Source organism: Podarcis tiliguerta (genome assembly GCF_965153285.1).
Source record: "Podarcis tiliguerta genome assembly, chromosome: 14".
NCBI classification, from domain to species: Eukaryota; Metazoa; Chordata; class Lepidosauria; order Squamata; family Lacertidae; genus Podarcis; species Podarcis tiliguerta.
In genome coordinates, this window is record NC_139547.1 from 44,516,920 (window position 1) to 44,537,400 (window position 20,481).

Here is a 20,481-nt window from a genome sequence, read left to right on the forward strand (position 1 = left end):
CCTGCTACATTTTTAATTGCAAAAAAAACCAAAAAAAAAAAACAAAAACCAGAATTGTGGTACCAGGTCAGCAGAGCACTCTAATTCACTTTAATTGTGCAAAACTAAATTTCTGGTCTGTCTGCACTTGAACCTCTCCTGCAAAATGTTGACATTCTCCAGGTTGCACATCTTTCCCCTGTGCAACAAGCAGAAAACAGATCTCCACATCCCATCTCTCAACCTCTTCCTGAATTCTTGTTTGTTTCCTGCAAAACACCTACTTACGCAAGGGACGAGTGGCCAAACCACTTGTGAAAGATGTGTCCCTTGTTCAACAGTTCTCATTTCTGCTGTAGCAAGAATCCCAAAACAGCAAGTAGCAGGCTTCTGTCGAATGTTTGTTCCACACGCGCAACATGTTTTCACAATATTCAGTATACAGAAAAAAAGGGGGGGAAACAACGCACAATGAGAACGCAACACAGAGCAGAGATGCTGAAGCTAACAAAAAACAGGACAGTCATTATGTTATCATTGTAGCCAAATTAAGTACTTAATTTGTTCTGGTCCGTACTTAACCTGAAACTGTTCTTAACCTGAAGCACCACTTTAGCTAATGGGGCCTCCTGCTGCTGCTGCGCCGCCGGAGCACGATTTCTGTCCTTATCCTGAAGCAAAGTTCTTAACCAGAGGTAATATTTCTGGGTTAGTGGAGTCTGTAACCTGAAGCGTCTGTAACCCGAGGTACCACTGTACTTTTAATTTACGTGAATGTGTTTCTAACAGGGCTGCCTGCCAAACCTTTGCATATCAGAATTCTATTATTATTAACAGCAATAATAATTTGTTAGCTGCTTTATTTTGCAAACAAAAAAAACAAATAAGGGTGCTTAAATGAAAGGCATTCCAAAATTTCACAACCTTATTTTAAAAGTAACTTCAGCGAACCGGTTAGCCGACCCACTGAATGAAATTTGTGCTTTAAAAAGAGGCAAACCCAAAAGAGCATTGGCTTGCAGAAATAGATTCCCAGCTCACCCTGGGTGTTTACTATCATTAGCAACAAACCAGACCCTGCGGGGAATACCTGAGTTTCGTTTTACAACATCACGGGACAGGCTGCTCTTTGAGGGTGTTTCCCAGGCCTGAGGATGCAACTGAAGCTACCTGTGGCCGTCTTACCAGTGTCCTGGCCATCCCTCCTGCAGGAAGTACAGTGGTACCTCGGGTTAAGTACTTAATTCGTTCCAGAGGTCCGTTCTTAACCTGAAACTGTTCTTAACCTGAAGCACCACTTTAGCTAATGGGGCCTCTCACTGCTGCCGTGTTGCCGGAGCACGATTTCTGTTCTCATCCTGAAGCAAAGTTCTTAACCTGAAGCACTATTTCTGGGTTAGCGGAGTCTGTAACCTGAAGTGTATGTAACCCGAGGTACCACTGTATTTGTGGTTGTTCTCTGGGGAATACCAGTGCTGCGATCATGTCTTGCTTGTAGGCTTCCTGTAATGGGAGTCTGGCTGATGTATCTGAGAACAGGATAATAATAATAATATAATAATAATAATAAATTTTATTTATATCCCACCCTCCCCGGCCAGAACCGGGCTCAGGGCAGCTGACATCAAAATATATAATACATTAAGACATAAAATTCAGCAATCGTCTGAAATACATCTTAAAATTGGATTACAGTGGTACCTCGGGTTACAGACGCTTCAGGTTACAGACTCCGCTAACCCAGAAATAGTACCTCGGGTTAAGAACTTTGCTTCAGGAACAAAAATTGTGCGGCGGCAGCGGGAGGCCCCATTAGCTAAAGTGGTGCTTCAGGTTAAGAACAGTTTCAGGTTAAGAACGGACCTCCAGAACGAATTAAGTTCTTATGCTGAGGTACCACTGTAAAATCAAAATAAAATCACATGGCTACCCGCAAATTATAACTATAGGGGTTGGGACAAGGGACGCGGGTGGCGCTGTGGGTTAAACCACAGAGCCTAGGACTTGCCGATCAGAAGGTCGGCAGTTCGAATCCCCACAACGGGGTGAGCTCCTGTTGCTCAGTCCCTGCTCCTGCCCACCTAGCAGTTCGAAAGCACGTCAAAGTGCAAGTAGATAAATAGGTACTGCTCAGGCAGGAAGGTAAACGGTGTTTCCGTGCGCTGCTCTGGTTCGACCAGAAGCGGCTTAGTCATGCTGGCCACATGACCCGGAAGCTGTACGCCGGCTCCCTCGGCCAATAAAGCGACATGAGCGCCGCAACCCCAGAGTCGGTCACGACTGGACCTAATGTTCAGGGGTCCCTTTACCTTTACCGGGGTTGTGAACCTTAAGTATTCACCAGCATAGTGGACTAGATGGGCCATGGGCCTGATCCAGAAGGCCTTGTCTTATATTCTTATTGGACTCTTTGAGCTTTGCCCACAACCACCTCAAAAAGAAAACATTCACAAGCACTTGAGGGGTTGTATGCCAAGGTGTGCCCTACAGGTGCTGGCAAAATCTGGTTTGGGTCAAATGTTAATAGAAACCGATCCAAGTCACACATTCCAAAACAATATATGAACCGAAACGGAACCATAAGTCGAAATCTGGACTTACCCCAAGGTTGCGATGCAATTCTCTGGCCAAATGATGTGTGCACAAAGGTGTGCGTTAGAGGAAAATGTGTGTGTAAATGCGTATATTAGTGAATGTTACATACAAAATTGCATTACATTAGGGTTATGCTTTACAAAAACATGCCTCTTGGACAAAATTGCATACCAAAAATGTGTATATTAGGATAAATTCACTCTAAAATGCTGGCAAATGTTCAAGAGCACTTTTTTAAAAATTACAATCTGGTGGGGAAATATGCAGAACTGAATTTATGATTGGAAAAATGAGAAAGAGATTGACAGGCTGACTCATCCCTTGTCATCCTGACCATATTCCTGGTTCCCGGTTTACTATTCCAACCCATGGCTAATAGCCCAGTAGGGTGAAGGGAACCAGTGGAGAAAATCAGCTGAGTGTGGCAAGCAAGCTTCTTCCCAGACCAGATGATGTGTAATGCCTCTCCTTTGTGAAACGGGAAGTTTGAGGAAACTCTGGTCTTGCAATTGCGGTCGGCGCACGGAAACCTGAATTCTCACCTCCTGTGCAAAGAAGAGCTTGCAAAAACTCCACTCCTAGTCCTAGACTACATCTTGAAATCATTTAGCCACTTTATGGTCACAGCCATATCATGCATTTAAAGTATTCTAATGCTCCTGCCAACCTAGCAGTTCAAAAGCACGTCAAAGTGCAAGTAGATAAATAGGTACCACTCTGGCGGGAAGGTGAACGGCGTTTCCGTGGGCTGCTCTGGTTCTCCAGAAGCGGCTTAGTCATGCTGGCCACATGACCCGGAAGCTGTACGCCGGCTCCCTCGGCCAATAAAGCGAGATGAGCGCCGCAACCCCAGAGTCAGTCACGACTGGACCTAATGGTCAAGGGTCCCTTTACCTTTACCTTAATACCACATGAACAGTCATGGCTTCCACTCAAAATCCTGGGAATTATAGCTTGTTCAGGGTGCTGGGAATTGTAGCTGTACGAAAGAGTCTCAGCACCCTTCACTAGGATTCGGAGGATTCTTTGGAGGAACTCATTACTGTTGAATGATTTAAGAGGGCTTCACATGTGTGATGTGGATGTGATTGTGGGGTAGGAACAGGGGAGAAATTCCATTCAGTTTGCATTTGAAGGCAAACCCACCAAATTTGTGATGCAAAAACTGAAATACAGTGATCCTTCAAAATTCACCCTAATGTGAATTTTGCAAAACCGTTTCCCAGCCAATAAGTATGTACAGAAATGCATGTGCTAGAGCAGCAGTTCTCAACCTGTGGGTCCCCAGATGTTGTTGGACTACAACTCCCATCATCCCTGAGCTCTGGCCTTGCTAGCTAGGGGTGATGGGAGTTGTAGTCCAACAACAACATCTGGGGACCCACAGGTTGAGAAAGGCTGTGCTAGAGCATGGGTAGGCAAACTAAGGCCTAATGGCTGGATCCGGCCCAATCGTCTTCTAAATCTGGCCCGTGGACAGTCCAGGAATCAGCGTGTTTTTACATGAGTAGAATGTGTCCTTTTATTTAAAATGCATCTCTGGGTTATTTGTGGGGCATAGGAATTCGTTCATTTTCTCTCCCCCCCCCCTCCAAATATAGCCCAGTCCCCCACAAGGTCTGAGGGACAATGGACTGGCTCCCTGCTGAAAAAGTTTGCTGACCCCTGTGCTAGAGGAATGCATGAGTAAAACTAACATACAAAAATACGTTGTGTTAGTGGGTGTCACTTTGGGGAAATGTGTGTATCAGGCAAAATTGCATACAGTGGTACCTCTGGTTAAGAACTCAATTCATTCTGGAGATCCATTCTTAACCTGAAACTGTTCTTAACCTGAGGTACCACTTTAGCTAATGGGGCCTCCTGCTGCCGCCGCGCCGCCAGAGCCCGATTTCTGTTCTTATCCTGAAGCAAAGTTCTTAACCCGAGGTACTATTTATGGGTTAGTGGAGTCTATAACCTGAAGTGTCTGTAACCTGAAGCATCTGAGGTACTACTCTACAAAGATGTGTCCACTACCAGAAATTTGCACTGAAACGCTGGCGAGTTTTCACGAGGACCTTAAAAATAAACAAAATTGCAAACTGATGTGGAAATACGGAGAACTAAATTTAAGATTGGGAAAATGAGAAACGGAGAGAACCTGAGATTGGCATATTCTCTTCTCCCATTCATGGTTTATAGGTGGGGCACACTGAAAAGCACAGCGGTCGTGTGAGGGGTTATATCCCCTGCCTGCCTAAATTAGCCAAAATTAGATGGGTGACACCTGGCTTGAGAGCAGTACATGTGAAAAGGATCTAGGAGTCTTGGTTGACCACAAACTTGACATGAGCCAACAGTGTGACGTGGCAGCTAAAAAAGCCAATGCAATTCTGGGCTGCATCAATAGGAGTATAGCATCTAGATCAAGGGAAGTAATAGTGCCACTGTATTCTGCTCTGGTCAGACCTCACCTGGAGTACTGTGTCCAGTTCTGGGCACCACAGTTCAAGAAGGACACTGACAAACTGGAACATGTCCAGAGGAGGGCAACCAAAATGGTCAAAGGCCTGGAAACGATGCCTTATGAGGAACGGCTAAGGGAGCTGGGCATGTTTAGCCTGGAGAAGAGGAGGTTAAGGGGTGATATGATAGCCATGTTCAAATATATAAAAGGATGTCACATAGAGGAGGGAGAAAGGTTGTTTTCTGCTGCTCCAGAGAAGCGGACACGGAGCAATGGATCCAAACTACAAGAAAGAAGATTCCACCTAAACATTAGGAAGAACTTCCTGACAGTAAGAGCTGTTCGACAGTGGAATTTGCTGCCAAGGAGTGTGGTGGAGTCTCCTTCTTTGGAGGTCTTTAAGCAGAGGCTTGACAACCATATGTCAGGAGCCCAAATGATGCATCACAGAGCTGAACCATCACAACCGCCCCTCAAAGCTGCTTTTCAGGTTACGCTGAGATTCCTCCCTGCCTTCCACTCATCCTCTTGTCATCTCACTGGCTAATTATATTTTAATCACCTTGCTCCCAAAAAAACACCTGGAGGGCATTTTACTCCAATGTAGTCAGCATGAGTTTGCCAGGTTTCCCAACTGGGTTGCTGAACGCCATCAATATTGCTGCCGCAACCCTTAGACCAGCCATCCCTGGTGGGATGTTTAGGACTCTGGTTCCCATCAGCCCTGTCCATTGGCCATGCTAGCAGAGGCTGATGGGAGTTGGAGTCCAAAACCTTGGGAAGGCCCAAGGCTGAGTAAAGTTGCCCTATTAGGTTAATGCATGGTATATATATGGCTATGATGATGCATGTATTTGTGGGTGGGGGAGAGGCTGGAGTCAAGAAGTATGTCTGCTCCCAGTGCACTAGTGAGGTAGCTAAAAGTCTCTCTCTGAGCTCTCGTGCAAGCAAAAATTCAACAGGTGAAGCTGTCAGCCTTGATTCATCATCAGAAAGGCTTCCGATGGAATAGTGGAAATGTATGTGGACTAAAGGGTTAAAATTTACATTGTGTTATTATCTAATTTTCTCTTTTCTTTTTGTTTCTCTCCCCACCCCACTTTCCCCTTCTCTTTGCTCCTGTTTCTTTTTAGGTTAGATTGTTATTTATTTTTATTTTTTTAAAAAAATTATTCATTTTTCTTTTTCATTCATTACATACACCTAATATTCCTAACATTTACAATGCATTCCTCTCTTCCTCCCCTCCTAGGCTCCCCCCAACTTCCGCTTCTGGTCTGTTTCTCCTTTCATCCACTTTGCTACCTCCTAAAAGAAAAAAAATCTACTAATAACATATTTATACAATAACACCAAACCTAGAAACATAAAAATGACAATGAATACATCATATTATTTTTCTATCTTCCACACAATACTAATAATGTGAATGTTTATTTAAATCCTGCCATCAAGTCTATAGACTTTCTTTGTTTCTGCAAGTATAATATAAATGGTTCCCATTCTTTTTCAAAGTCCCTGTTATCTTCGTGTGTCTGTCATTTTTGCCAGTTCTGCATAGTTCATCAGCTTCTCTTGCCATTGTTCTTTTAGGTTAGATTTTTAAAGCATTTTTAAATGCTGGGAAACCCAGCCTGATGGGTGGAGTATTAATAATAATAATAATAATAATAATAATAATGGTCTATCTATTGTAAAAAGAGACTTGGTATTGGGTATAAACTTTTCCATATATTTTGATAAGTATAAATAAAAATTTTAATGTCTTGTCCTCAGAAAAGCTTCACCTGTTGGATTTCTAACTCCTGTGCAGTTGTTGGACATGGGGAGTTGGGGGAGGCACATAAATGAAATCTCTGTGGTTTTGGTGAGCGGACGGATCCCACCCGGACACCTTGTTATTTACCATCCCAAGGTTATGCAAGGCACTTGCTTCTCCCAAGGCGGAGTCTGTAAGGCAGTATGGTGTAGCCAGTGTGGTGTAGTGGTTAAGAGCGGTAGTCTCGTAATCTGGTGAACCGGGTTCGATTCCCTGCTCCTCCACCTGCAGCTGCTCGGTGACCTTGGGCCAGTCACACTTCTCTGAAGTCTCTCAGCCCCACTCACCTCACAGAGTGTTTGTTGTGGGGGAGGAAGGGAAAGGAGAATGTTAGCCGCTTTGAGACTCCTGAAGGGGAGTGATAAAGCGGGATATCAAATCCAAACTCTTCTTCTTCTTCTTGTGTTTTTATAAAATGTATGGCTCAGAAAATGCTTATTAATGTGTCTCTGCCCCGCCCAGCCCAGGGATGGGAACTTGCTGCATTTCATGTAAAGAAACTGCAGCGAGGTGACGGATGTTGCGCCAGGGAGATGGGTGGGGACTGTCTTTCATCTCCATAAAACTTGGTGAGGAACCAAAAGTTGTGGAAGGTTTTGCATCAGGACCGCACGGGGCGTCAGTGACTGGAGAGGCTCTGGGAACAGCTCCAAACCATTTTCCCACTGCCTGTGGAACACACGGTAGGGGCTAGTTCATTTTATTTTTTAAAAAACTATTTGATTTTTATTGTGGTTTTTTTTGGGGGGGGTACTGGCTTGGACTTCTTTTGGAGGGGCTTTTCTTCCTCTATCATAATATTAGAACTTGGGATCACCCAGTGAGAGAGATTTCCTGGCAGATCAGGGGCAGATCAGAACAAGTCCTTCTGGGCACAGGGCGTGAGAAACTGGTGGAACTCCTTGCCACAAGATAGGTGGTGCTTAGGGAGGGAGGAGAAATCCAATTTGGTTAGGATTTTCACGTGTGCCTACCCACTTCGCTCTTTCCGAAACAATGCAGGAACCCCAAAACACAGCTCGTACTTCAAAATTTTTATATTTTGATTTTATGTTGTAACCGCCCTGAGATCTGTGGTTATAGGGGTGGTATACAAATGTAATAGATAAAAATAAAAACCCCACTTCCCGAAAATTTTGCAATGCAGTTCCCCAACCAAAGGATGTTTACAAAAATGCATACATTAGGAAGAAGTGTGTCTAAAAAGGAATATATTAGTAGAACGAAAAGACGAAGATGCATTATATTTGGAGAAATTGCTTGGGGAAAAACCAATGTACGTTAGTCAAAACCGCAAACAAGAATGTTGTTTATTAGAAGTTCTCCCTAAAATGCTGTTGAATTTTCATTAGGGTTTTTTTTTAAAAAAATAACAATAGTCATAAGTTGCTATAGAAATGTGGAGAAGATTTTTTAAGACAGGGAAAACGAGAAATGGCGAAGGCCAAAATGGGGACAGACTCTTTCATCCCCTACCCACCTCGCAGGGTAGTTGTGAGATAACACGGAGGAGGAGACATCCTGTAGAGCCTGCCTAGAATAAAGGCAGGAGCCAAACAAGGGAGCAATTATAGCCCAGGTGATAAAATGAAACCTCCAGGGTTAGGAGCAGTCTACCTTGAAATACCAGCTGCTGAGGGGAAAAACAGGTGGAGAGGGCTAGAGCCTGCCTGCCTTGGTTGCAGGCTTCCTAAAGGCATCTGAATGATCATTGTAAGTAATCAGGATGTTGGAATAGATGGGTTTTCTTTGGTCTGCTCCAGCAGCAATCTTCATGGGATCTTTATAATCCCCAAGGTAGGCCAGTGGTTTTTTTTAAAAAAAGTTTGATACTCTGTTTACAAAGAGCAAAACTGACGGGAAGAGTTAGAGGAGCATTGAACCAGAAAATGTTTCGAGAATGGAGAATATTTAAGGATTATATAAGATCATATTGTACCAACCACACCACATGAGCAGAATTTGAGTAATACTGGTAAACACAACAAATACCGTTTGTGGAGTAGACGGGAACAATATTAAAGAATATAAAACTGTGCGGGGGGAAACGACAGTATAAACAGTACAATGAGAAGGATTGGAAGACTCGTTTTGTCAGAAGTCTTTTTTATTTAAGTGTTTATTTAAGTATTAATTGGGAAGGTTAAGTTTTTTTATGCACATAAATCTGATTTTTCTTTCTTTTTTCTATATTTTCTTCTCTTTTTTCTTAATTGTTTTTTCTTTAGTTTTCTTTTTGTAGCATGAGATTGTAAATTCTTTGTGTATGTGTGTAATTTAAATTAATAAAGATTTTTATTCTTTTTTAAAAAGTTTGATATTCTAACGCTTATTTCTGGGAATGAAGGGTTAAATTCCCACAGTACCTGCCTGGACCAAAATAAACTTGCAATCTCCACCCACATAGTGGTGGTGGTTGTTTTTTTACTAAACAAACATTCAGCAGGAGAATCTCCTGCCAGCAGAGCGATGCCAGGACGATCTCGCTGAACCACTGCCTGCAATGCACCTGCCAGGTGGGAAGAGACAAGACGCCTTCCTCAGACACAGAGAACAAAGCAAGACGGAGCCTGCAAGGCTTCAGAGCAGCAGGGAGAGGAGTTGGCGACAGAATTCGGAGTCAGGCATGGTCAGGGGTCCCTTTACCTTTACCTAACCCTTGGTTTATGGGACGTGGGTGGCGCTGTGGGTTAAAGCCTCAGCGCCTAGGGCTTGCCGATCGAAAGGTCGGCTGTTCGAATCCCCGCAGCGGGGTGCGCTCCCGTTGTTCGGTCCCAGCGCCTGCCAACGTAGCAGTTCGAAAGCACTCCCGGGTGCAAGTAGATAAATAGGGACCGCTTTCTAGCGGGAAGGTAAACGGCGTTTCCGTGTGCGGCTCTGGCTCGCCAGAGCAGCGATGTCACGCTGGCCACGTGACCCGGAAGTGTCTCCGGACAGCGCTGGCCCTTGGCCTCTTTGAGTGAGATGGGCGCACAACCCTAGAGTCTGTCAAGACTGGCCCGTACGGGCAGGGGTACCTTTACCTTAACCCTTGGTTTGGTGAGAGAGAGGTGGGAGCGCAGCTCTAATCGCTCCCTCTTTGCAGAAGCATAATTCCACCTTGCAAGGTGAAAGATTTGGCAGATACCTAAGCCACTCCCAGAGGGTGCCAAGCATCTCAGCGCACTGAGCGACGCCGATGATGAGAAAGTGAGCAACCACAGCCCGGGGCCTGGGTGTCGGCCTTGGGAGTCTGGCTGAGAGCTGCTCCCTCCAGAGACCTTGGGGGAAGCAAACTCCTGCCAAGCTCTCAGCCTGGGAAGATACTGCGACTGGGCGAGATTCCAAAGCCCCGCAAGAGAAGCTAAGGGAATATCTCTGCTGACGTGGCAACACCTTCACGCCTGCCATAGCCAGTGGCCTGGATGCGGAGACCAAGACGCAGCTGCGAGTCACTGGCTCAGAGCTCATCCAAGCCACTGGGATCCTCCCATAACCCTCAATTTTTAAAATTCATTTTATAACACAACTAAACAACACAAACAGAAAAACAAAAAATGCAAACCTATTCTTGTCTTATCCTTATTTTTTCTAAACATTGTTAGGTGAGCTTCCCCAAGTCCCCCCTATCTGATTTTCATTTTACCTCATCTATAGCAGTTTACATATATCATAGTTTTTAACCATTTTTTTATCGCGCTTACTTTTACCATAAAAATCTTCATATTTTATCACTTACAAATAATACTGTTTTAAAATACACTATCTTCTACTTCTAACCCTACAGCCTATATCCACTTCCAAAGCTATTCTAAGATTTAAATATTAACATATTTTTTCAAATATTCTTTAAACTTCTTCCAGTCTTCTTCCACCGTCTCTTCTCTCTGGTCCCGGAGTCTCCCAGTCAGTTTGGCAAGATGCCTTCCATCTCTGGGCTAGCAGCATCCATTGTAGCATACAGGAACAGTTTCCTCTGGTAGTATCACCCCACTTTCAACACCCTTGGCTTTCCCTAAGGAATCCTGGGAGCTGTGGCTTGTTAAGGGTGCTGACGGATGTTAGGAGACCCCTATTCCCCTCATATGGGAGACGGGTGGCGCTGTGGGTTAAAGCACAGAGCCTAGGACTTGCTGATCAGAAGGTTGGTGGTTCAAATCCCCGCGACGGGGTGAGCCCCCGTTGCTCGGTCCCTGCTCCTGCCAACCTAGCAGTGTGAAAGCACACCAGTGCAAGTAGATAAATTGGTACCGCTCCAGCGGGAAGGTAAACGGCGTTTCGGTGCGCTGCTCTGGTTCGCCAGAAGCGGCTCAGTCATGCTGGCCACATGACCCGGAAGCTGTACACCGGCTCCCTCGGCCAATAAAGCAAGATGAGAGCCGTAACCCCAGAGTCAGCCACGACTGGACCTAATGGTCAGGGGTCCCTTTACCTTTACTCCCCTCATGGAACTACAGTTCCCAGAGTAGTTCAACAACCAGTCCGTCTTCCCAGGAAACCTTGGGAATTGCTGCTCTCGTGAAGGGAACAGGGGTCTCATAACAACTTTCAGCACCCTTAACAAATGACACTTCCCAGCATTCCTTGTGGGAAACCAGGGCTGTTTAAACCGGTGCAATGCTAGAACTCAGCAGGGAGGAGGAGGAGGGTGGAGACAAAGCTAGAACAGGTTGGCCCTGCCCACCATGCACTCTAGCGCCACCTGCTGATGGGCTCCTTGCAGTCTGCCCAACCAGTCTTAGTGGGAACCAGCTACAACTGGTGCCACCCCAATGGGCCCTCTCTTGACCCAGTAGCTGGTGCTTATAGCCCACAACTAAAATATTCTCCTCCCGTCTCTCCCATTTAGGGGAATTACCATGAAGCTGTTGTTGGGTATTTCTGCCCTGGCTTTCCTGATGCAGACAGCCACTCCTCTGAAGATCTGCGCATTCAACATCCAGAGCTTTGGAGACAGCAAACTGTCTGATGAGGGGATCTCGGAAATTATTGTGAAGGTGAGAACGGGGTTTTGCAAGGACAGAATCCCCAACATGAGAGACCCAATACCAGCCCGTCTGCAGCAGACCGGTTTGGGCAGAAGGAAAATCTGGGTCTTCTGGCAGAGCTCTTAGTGTTGGGCAGGTAGATTGACAGGGATTCCTGACTCCCACTTGTGCAAGAATAGCAGCAACAAGATGGCTTCCTCCCCATCCTCCAAAAACAGACTGCTGAAATGAAGGAAGGGTGGGGTAACCAGGAATGGATTTTCCTGCAGAAGGACTGTGAGCTCAAAACAAATGATGGTATGTAGAATCATGCAGGAATCTCCATGATGGATGGCTATCCAACCTCTGCTTAAATACCTCCACAACCTCCCTAGGGAGTCCGTTCCACTGTCCACCAGCTCTCATGTTTCCCAAACTCAGAGTAAGTAAAGGGACCCCTGATCATTAGGTCCAGTCGTGGCCCACTCTGGGATTGTGGTGTTCCTCTCGCTTTATTGGCCAAGGGAGCCGGCGTACAGCTTCCAGGTCATGGCCAGCGTGACTAAGCCACTTCTGGCAAACCAAAGCAGCACACGGAAACACTGTTTACCTTCCCGCCGGAGCGGTACCTATTTATCTACTTGCACTTTGACGTGCTTTCGAACTGCTAGGTTGGCAGGAGCAGGGACCAAACAACAGGCACTCACCCTGCCACGGGGATTCGAACCGCCGACCTTCTGATTGGCAAGTCCTAGGCTCTGTGGTTTAACCCACAGCGCCACCCGCATCCCCTAACTCAGAGTAGAATCACTGAAATCAATTAACTCTCCTCCAAACAACATATTTATTGCTCGTCCCCCTGATTCAGCAGAGAACTTTTCTAATGAAGTTCTTCTTTACACAACCGATCTGGGGAACTTGCTGCCACAAGAAGTGGTGATGACTGCTGTCTCAGGTGGCTTTAAAAGGGTCCCAGAAGAGAAAGATGAGAAGAGGCCAGTCACTGGGTATTAGTCATGACATTAGTGGGGCTTCCATGTTTAGAGGCAGTCTACCTCTGAACAGCAGCTGGTGGGGAGCAGCAGCAGAAGAGATGGGTTGTGTTGACCACCGTGGGAAGCCAGAAGTTGGACAAGATGGACCTTCGATCAGATCCAACAGGGCCCTTCTGGCATAGCTGTCAACTTTTCCCTTTTCTTGCGAGGAATCCTATTCGGAAACGTTGACAGCTATGCCTTCTGGTCTTCTTACGCATGCATGCTTCTTTCAGATCCTGTCGCGGTACGACATCGCCTTGGTGCAAGAGGTGCGGGATGCCGACCTGAGTGCTGTTAGTGAATTGCTGGAGCGGCTCAACAGGTAACACCATCCAAATCTTTACAGGCAAGTTGGCAGAGCATGGGGGCTCTTAATCTTAGGGTTGTGGGTTCGAGTCCCGCCTTAGGCAAAAGATTCCTGCATTGCAGCAGGTTGGATTCCACAAAGACTTTGGGCAGGACGGGAGAGAGAGAAGGCAGCGATGGATTGTTTCTCAACGGGAGGAGAGGACAAAGCGAATTAGGGAGAGTGAGCTTGAGGACCAGTTTCCTTTCTTGGGAAACATATGCAGAACAGCCAAGCCGTGCAATGTCAGTGCTGTTAGGCTTTTAAAAAAATAAGCAGCAGGCAAGAGGAGACAACCTCCAGGGTCAGAGGGCCACTGAAAGTCAGTGTCTGGAGAACAGCAGCAGGAGAGCGCTGCAGCCTCCTTCCCTTCCGATGGGCTTCCTGGAGGTGCTTGGTTGGCCACTGTGGGGTTCATAGTCATCTAGTCCAACCCCCTTTGATGCAGGAATCTCATTAAAGCATCCATGACAGATGGCCATCCAAGCTCTGCTTAAAAAGGAAGGAGAATCTACCACCTCCCGAGAGTGTTAGGATATAGTTCCGTTCTACCTTAAAAGGGAACAGGCATGACTATTGTGTGTCACATGCCTGTTTACTTCCAGCGCAGGCTTGCTGGCAACTTCAATTTGTATATTGCTTTTGCATTACTCCTGCTTGCTGGACATGAAGGGAAGCAGACATGTTTTTTCCTTTGTTCCTGAATAAACGCTTGTAAATAATGCTTACACATGTCTCTGTCCACCACTTCTGTTGTGAGAAGATTTATTCACTCTGCTGATAGAGCGTGCCGAGTCTCTAAAGGTATCTGAGGCTTGTGTTGCTGTTTGATGCTTTTCCAAGAGAGACCGGTGATCACCCGGCTGCCGGCTGGTGGCTGGAGACAGCTAGGGGCTGCCTGATGCCCCCGTCTCCTGGGCAGTATCCCAACAGAGAGAACCCGTTGCACTGTCAAACAACTCTTACCATCAGAAACTTCTTCCTGATGTTTAGTTGGGAACAGGAGGTTGGACGAGGCTGGCCCCTGGTCTGATCCAGGAGGTGTTCTTGCTACGAGATCCACGCAGTGTGCAGGCCAGCTATTCTTCAAGAGGCCTACAGGTGTTCCTACCTGGGCTGCCATTGCTTAGGATGCAACAGCTGGATGGGAAAGGGTTTGACAGGCGATGTGGGGGGGGGGAGCGTCTGCCTTGTTTTACAAGCCAACTCTGTTTAACTAATTCAGAGTGCTTAAACTGCTGCTCTGCACACGTCCTTTTCTGCCTTTCCTTGATTTCCCCTCTCCCTCTTCTTGCTCCTCAGTGCCTCTAAGCACAATTACGCCTACGAAATCAGCGAGTCGCTGGGACGGGAAAACTACAGGGAGATGTACCTCTTCCTCTACAGGTACCGGATCAAATCAGTGCTTTGTGGAGAAGCACATTCCTACATTCCAAATTGTACTCTCCCATTCACATTTTCTCATCCGAGTACACCCATCTTCAGAATTGCAAAAAAACATCATCATCATCATTATTATTATTATTATTATTATTATTATTATTATTATTATTATTATTATTGATTGAATGAATTTATATACCGCCTTATACCCAGAGGTCTCAGGCCAGTTCACAGAATAAAATCAAAACATAAAACCACAAAATACAGTGGTACCTCGGTCTACGAATTAATTCGTTCTGGAAGTCCATTCTTAAACCAAAGCATTCTTAAACCGAGGTGCGCTTTCCCTATTGAGGCCTCCCGCCACTGGTGCCCTTCAACCTACTTCCGGTTTTGCAGAGTTCGTTGCCCGAATTGTTCATTAACAGGACTGTTCATAGACCACTGTACATGATAAGAATAAAAACAACTCAATAGCCGCCCCAACCCCCAAAGAAATACATTTTAAAAGGGCACAGGATGTAAATCAGATCAACCAAAGGCCCAGTTAAAAAATAACGTTTTTGCCTGGCACCTAAAGGTGTATAATGAAGGCACTAGGCGAACTTCCCTGGGGAGAGCATTCCACAGATGGGGAGCCACTGCAGAGAAGGCCCTGTTCTCGTGTTCCCACCCTCGGAACCTCTCAAGGAGGAGGCACACGAAAGAGGGCCTCAGGTGATCTCAGGGTCCGGGTAGGCTCATATGGGAAGAGGTGGTCCTTGAGGTATTGTGGTCCTGAGCCATTTAAGCACTCAGAGCAGTTACAAACACAAGCATGGGGTAGACAATCTCCCCCTCTATACATCAGGCATATAGAGGACCACAGTTCCATTTGAAGAATGTGTTTGCTGGATAGGGTTCACAATAGGGGGCTTTATCGACAATGGGATGCAGTCTCTTTCCCAGCTTACCTGGTAATCCGACTGCAGTGTGCCTGCATTGTTCCTTTGCTGACTCCGTATGCCTCTGCTTTCTATCCAGGACAAAGAGCGTCTCTGTTATGGACAAGTACCAGTACTCAGATAAAAACGATGCCTTCAGCAGACCGCCTTTCATTGTCAAGTTCTCGCCTCTCAACGCCAGTGAGTAAAACAGAAGGGATCCCCCCCACAGACACACCCATTTACTTCATAGGCCCATAGCCCAAACTCCACGTGAGGCCAAGGCTGGACATTTGTAGCTTGGGAGCTCAAGGGGCTGGAGGTTGGCTTACAACTCAGGTGGGCCAACAGGACTGGGAACAGAAGGTCCGAATAGATGCTCCGGGCAGGCAGAATGGGAAAGAAGCAAAGTGAGGTTCATCACCAGAAGTACAAAAAAGAGTAGCGTCTCCACCCCCATCGCTCAGCCCAGACACTGAGGTCCAGCTCCGAGGGTCTTCTGGTGGTTCCCTCACTGTGAGGTTACAGGGAACCAGGCAGAGGGCCTTCTCGGTAGTGGCACCCACCCTGTGGCACGCCCTCCCATCAGATGTCAAGGAAATAAACATCTATCTGACTTTTAGAAGACATCTGAAGCCAGCCTTATGCAGGGAGCTTTTTAAGGTTTGCGGTTTTGTTGTGTTTTTAATATTTCGCGGCAACTCAGTCAGACAGGCGGCATACAAATAATAAATGATGATGATGGGATAGCAAGGGGTTCCAGACTGGCAAATCCCACTCCTCTAGAAAAGCCTTGAAGTCAGTGGTCTTGCCTATGTGCTTTTGGAGCAGTGGCGTGCAGTGATTTTTTTCCCTGGGGGAACAGTGCGAGGGTGATTGGGGGGCTACATCATGCACATGACATCACAAGTCACACATGAATCACACCTCTCTCCCTAAGCTGGGCAGAAGCTTCCTGGGCTTTGGGAAGAGGGTGACAAGGGAAAATTTAGGGGGCTACCCTAGTTCCCCTAATCCACTGACCACACACCACTGCTCTGGAGAACATTCCTGGCACCTGAGTCCCGCAAGGGAATGAAAGGGGTCCCTGTGCTAACCCTGGTTCTTTTGCAGAAGACGAGCTGGTCCTGATTCCCCTCCACACGGCTCCAAATGACGCCGTGGCAGAGATCGATGCCCTCTACGACGTCTACTTGAAGATCATTGACAAGTGGGGGACGGATGTACGTGCTTTTGTTAACAGTTAAGGTGCTTTTCGTTGAATGTTGTCTGGAAAAAAGGACTTGTAGACACAGGTTGAACCACCCTGGCCTGGGGTTTCAGATGGGATACATTGCCAGCTCTGTTTTGGAGATGCGGCCTTGGGCCAGTATACCTGAAGGAGCGTCTCCACCCCCATTGTTCTGCCCGGACACTGAGCGCCAAGGGCCTTCTGGCGGTTCCCTCACTGCGAGAAGTGAGGTTACAGGGAACCAGGCAGAGGGCCTTCTCGGTAGTGGCACCCGCCCTGTGGAACACCCTTCCACCAGATGTCCAAGAGAAAAACTACCAGACTTTTAGAAGACATCTGAAGGCAGCCCTGTTTAGGGAAGCTTTTAATGTTTAATAGGTTATTGTATTTTAATATTCTGTTGGAGGCCGCCCAGAGTGGCTGGGGAAACCCAGCCAGATGGGCGGGGTATTAATAATAATAATAATAATAATAATAATAATAATAATAATAATGCCAGGGATTGAATCAAGGACCTCTAGATGCTCTACCCCTGAGCCAAGCCCCTTGAACAGGATGTTCTGTTCCACCCATCCCACAATTTGCTGACCACTGTTGGAGACAGGACATTAGACCCACCTTCAGAATATAAGATGGCCCCTGCTGGATCAGGCCAATGGCCCACCTAGCCAGAGCTCTGTTCCCACAGTGGCCCACCAGATGCTTGTGGGGAAGCCTACGGTCAGGATCCGAGTGCAACCGTGCTCTCTCCCCACCTGCAATTCTCATCAGCAAATCTTCTTCCCTTTGTAGAACATGATGTTCCTGGGAGACTTCAACGCTGACTGCAGTTACGTGGGAAAGAACGCCTGGTCCTCCATCCGCCTGCGCACCAGCGAGGTTTTCAAGTGGCTCATCCCAGATTCTGTAGACACCACAGTGGGCAACTCCAACTGCGCCTATGACAGGTGAGGTTGGCCAAGCTGCCAAGTAGTGATAGATCTTTAGACCCCAGTAGGACTCTTGATCATCAGGGATGCGGGTGGCACTGTGGGTTAAACCACAGAGCCTAGGGCTTACCGACCAGAAGGTCAGCAGTTCGAATCCCTGCGACAGGGTGAGCGCCCATTGTTCGGTCCCAGTTCCTACCAACCTAGCAGTTTGAAAGCACGAATGCAAGTAGATAAATAGGTACCGCTCCGGCGGGAAGGTAAACGGCATTTCCGTGCGCTGCTCTGGTTCACCAGAAACAGCTTAGTCATGCTGGCCACATGACCCGGAAGCTGTATGCCGGCTCCCTCGGCCAATAAAGCGAGATGAGTGCCGCAACCCCAGAGTCATCTGTGACTGGACCTAATGGTCAGGGGTCCCTTTACTTTTACAGCTCTTGACCAAGAGCCACAACTGGCCCACTGAGGCTTCTCAGCTGCCACAACAAGCCACCTCTCCTCTTTCTGCTCCTCCTCCTCCTCCTTTGCCACTCTTGGAAGGATCCTCAGCATCGAAAGTTGTCAGATGATCTCAGAGCAAGGGATCCAGGGCAACCTCAGCTCCCCCCCAAAACAGGAGAGGACCACTCCATTTCTTTCCTTTTTGCGTCTAGGATTGTCGTGAGCGGTTCAAAGCTGAGGAAGTGGATCGATCCCAAGTCGGCCCAAGTGTTTGACTTCCAGAGCGCCTTCAAGCTGAGCCAAGAGGAGGTAAATCACATTCAGTGCTTAAGCCCTTGGTCCAAACAGGGTTTCCTGGGGCTTGCAGTGCATGGTGGGAAAACAATGTGTTCTGGCTTTGGCGACAAGAGATGCTCTGAGCTTCCCTGTTGTTCTCTCCTCCCATGCAGGCTCTGGCCATTAGCGACCATTTCCCGGTGGAAGTGACGCTGAAATCTCGCTGAAGCTCCGTGCGACCTTGCAGCCTTGCTTTGACACCCCGTGCCGGAAAAGGGGTTCCGGCCACCCCTGGGTCTTCTCACACCCCAGTTACATGTTCACTCGCAGACGTACAAAGCTGCCTTGATGGACCTGTGGTCTTTCCAGACCAGTATTGCCTCTTCTGCTTGGTGGTGTCAGCCAGCAGAGGAAACAACCCCTAAGGCAGGTTGTCAGGAACGGATCAGACAAGGAAAAGTGCTTACCATCTGCTTTCATTCAATCTTTAAAGAGAGGCTTGGAACGCAGCCTCTCAGAATAATGGCTTTGTCCCAAATGAATCTCCACCCTTTTCCTCCCACTACCTCATTCATCATCTCTTCCACGGGTGGTGCTGAGGACCATTTGCTTCCGAGCCCTTTGCTCTCCTACTTTCAAGGCTCGCCATGTTCTGGGAGAAGGGGTTCTGGAATGCTTTCTTAAGACACTGCGTCCGTCAGCTGTTGCCCTCCTGGTGGTTCCTCTTCCTCCTCCTCTCCCATTATTTCCCAGCTTTCCCCCTCATCTGCCTCTGAGCTGTGACCTCCCTCAAACCCCGGTCTTCTTCTTCTCCTCTAGAAGGGTCAGGCTGGTCATTCCTCCTCTGCCCAGTCCCAGACAGGTACTGTAGCTGCTTCCTGAGCTCTTAGGCAAAGGAGAGCCTCTTCCCTTGAGATCTTTGTGGCTCACAGGTGAGAGAACCTGTGGCTCTCCTGATGTTGCTAGACTCCCAGTGCCCACCAGCCCTTAGCCAGCAGAGCCAGTGGATGAAGAGGATGATAACTGGAGTCCAACATTATCTGCAGGTCCTCCAGATCCTGTTTTTGCTAGAGCTGTTGCTGCCCGGGATCCAACCTGGAACCTTCTGTTCTTCTGCTGACCTATTGACTTATGTGACATTGTCCACCTGTGTTGTATTCCACCTGAGCTGAGCTGGAGGGCACCAAAAGGCCTTCGAGAGATTCAGTGGGTTGCAGTGAGAGGGAGAGGAAACCTGTGGGTCACCAGACATTGTTTAGGGGGTTAGGGATGTCAGAGCATCTGCTTTGCATACAAAAGGTCTCAGGTTCGATCCCTGGTGTCTCCAGATCGGGCTGGGAGAACCTTCTCAGCTGAAATCACAGAGAACTCCTATCAGTTCATGCAGACCATTCTGACCTAGAGAAGTACCTGCCTTAGTAGAAGGTAGATTATCGATCGATGTCCCTTGCTGGACTACAGCTCCCCATCACCTCTGACCACTGGCCAAGCAACATTTGGCAGGCCACAGGCTACTCCCACTTAGCACACTGGATTGGCGAGGCCATTGAGCTCTGGATGACTTTGGGACTAACCTACCTCATGTGCTGGTTGTGATAAAAGAGAGGAGGGAACCGTAAGTACACAAGGAGAGTCTGCTGGATCAGACCAATGGCCCCTCTGATCCAGCATCTTCTTCTCCTCACCTTGGCCCACCAGATGCCCCAAGGACGACCCGGGCACAAGAGCCCTCTACCCTCCTGTGGTTTCCAGCAACTGCTCTTCAGAAGTACTCCTGCCTCCAGATGTGGAAGCAGAGAAAATTCATCATGGCTACTAACCACTGATCATCTCCTCCTCCATTAATTTGTCCAGTCCAGCCACCCAAGCTGGTGTCCATCACTGCCTCCTGTGGGAGTTCCATAGTTTAACTATGTGCTATGTGAAGAAGTACTTTCTTTTAACCGCCCTAACCATGGATGCATGATAATAAATAAAATAAACGAAGCCCAGTCTCCTGTTTTTAAGGCATAATCACCACTTTTGACTCCACAGACCCTGTTAAGTAAGTTTAAAATAGTTTACTTACTAAATCCAAAGGTTTGCTATGTGTGTTATTCCATGCAGCAGGAAGGAGATCCAGAGGTG

The 20,481-nt window shown here is 47.3% G+C and overlaps 2 protein-coding genes across 3 annotated transcripts in view; one reads left to right on the plus strand and one right to left on the minus strand.

Moving 5' to 3' along the window:
- CIITA (class II major histocompatibility complex transactivator) overlaps window positions 1-20,481 on the minus strand; it is a 1,021,617-nt gene that overhangs the window by 88,851 nt on the left and 912,285 nt on the right. The window lies entirely within an intron of this gene.
- Window positions 7,367-19,142, plus strand: DNASE1L2 (deoxyribonuclease 1 like 2). Its single transcript, XM_083413862.1, has 9 exons — window positions 7,367-7,525; window positions 11,671-11,818; window positions 13,059-13,147; window positions 14,474-14,557; window positions 15,578-15,678; window positions 16,591-16,700; window positions 17,501-17,655; window positions 18,291-18,387; window positions 18,528-19,142. Exons 2-9 carry the CDS (start codon window positions 11,681-11,683, stop codon window positions 18,579-18,581), a joined length of 828 nt encoding a protein of 275 aa, XP_083269988.1. The 5' UTR covers window positions 7,367-7,525; window positions 11,671-11,680; the 3' UTR covers window positions 18,582-19,142.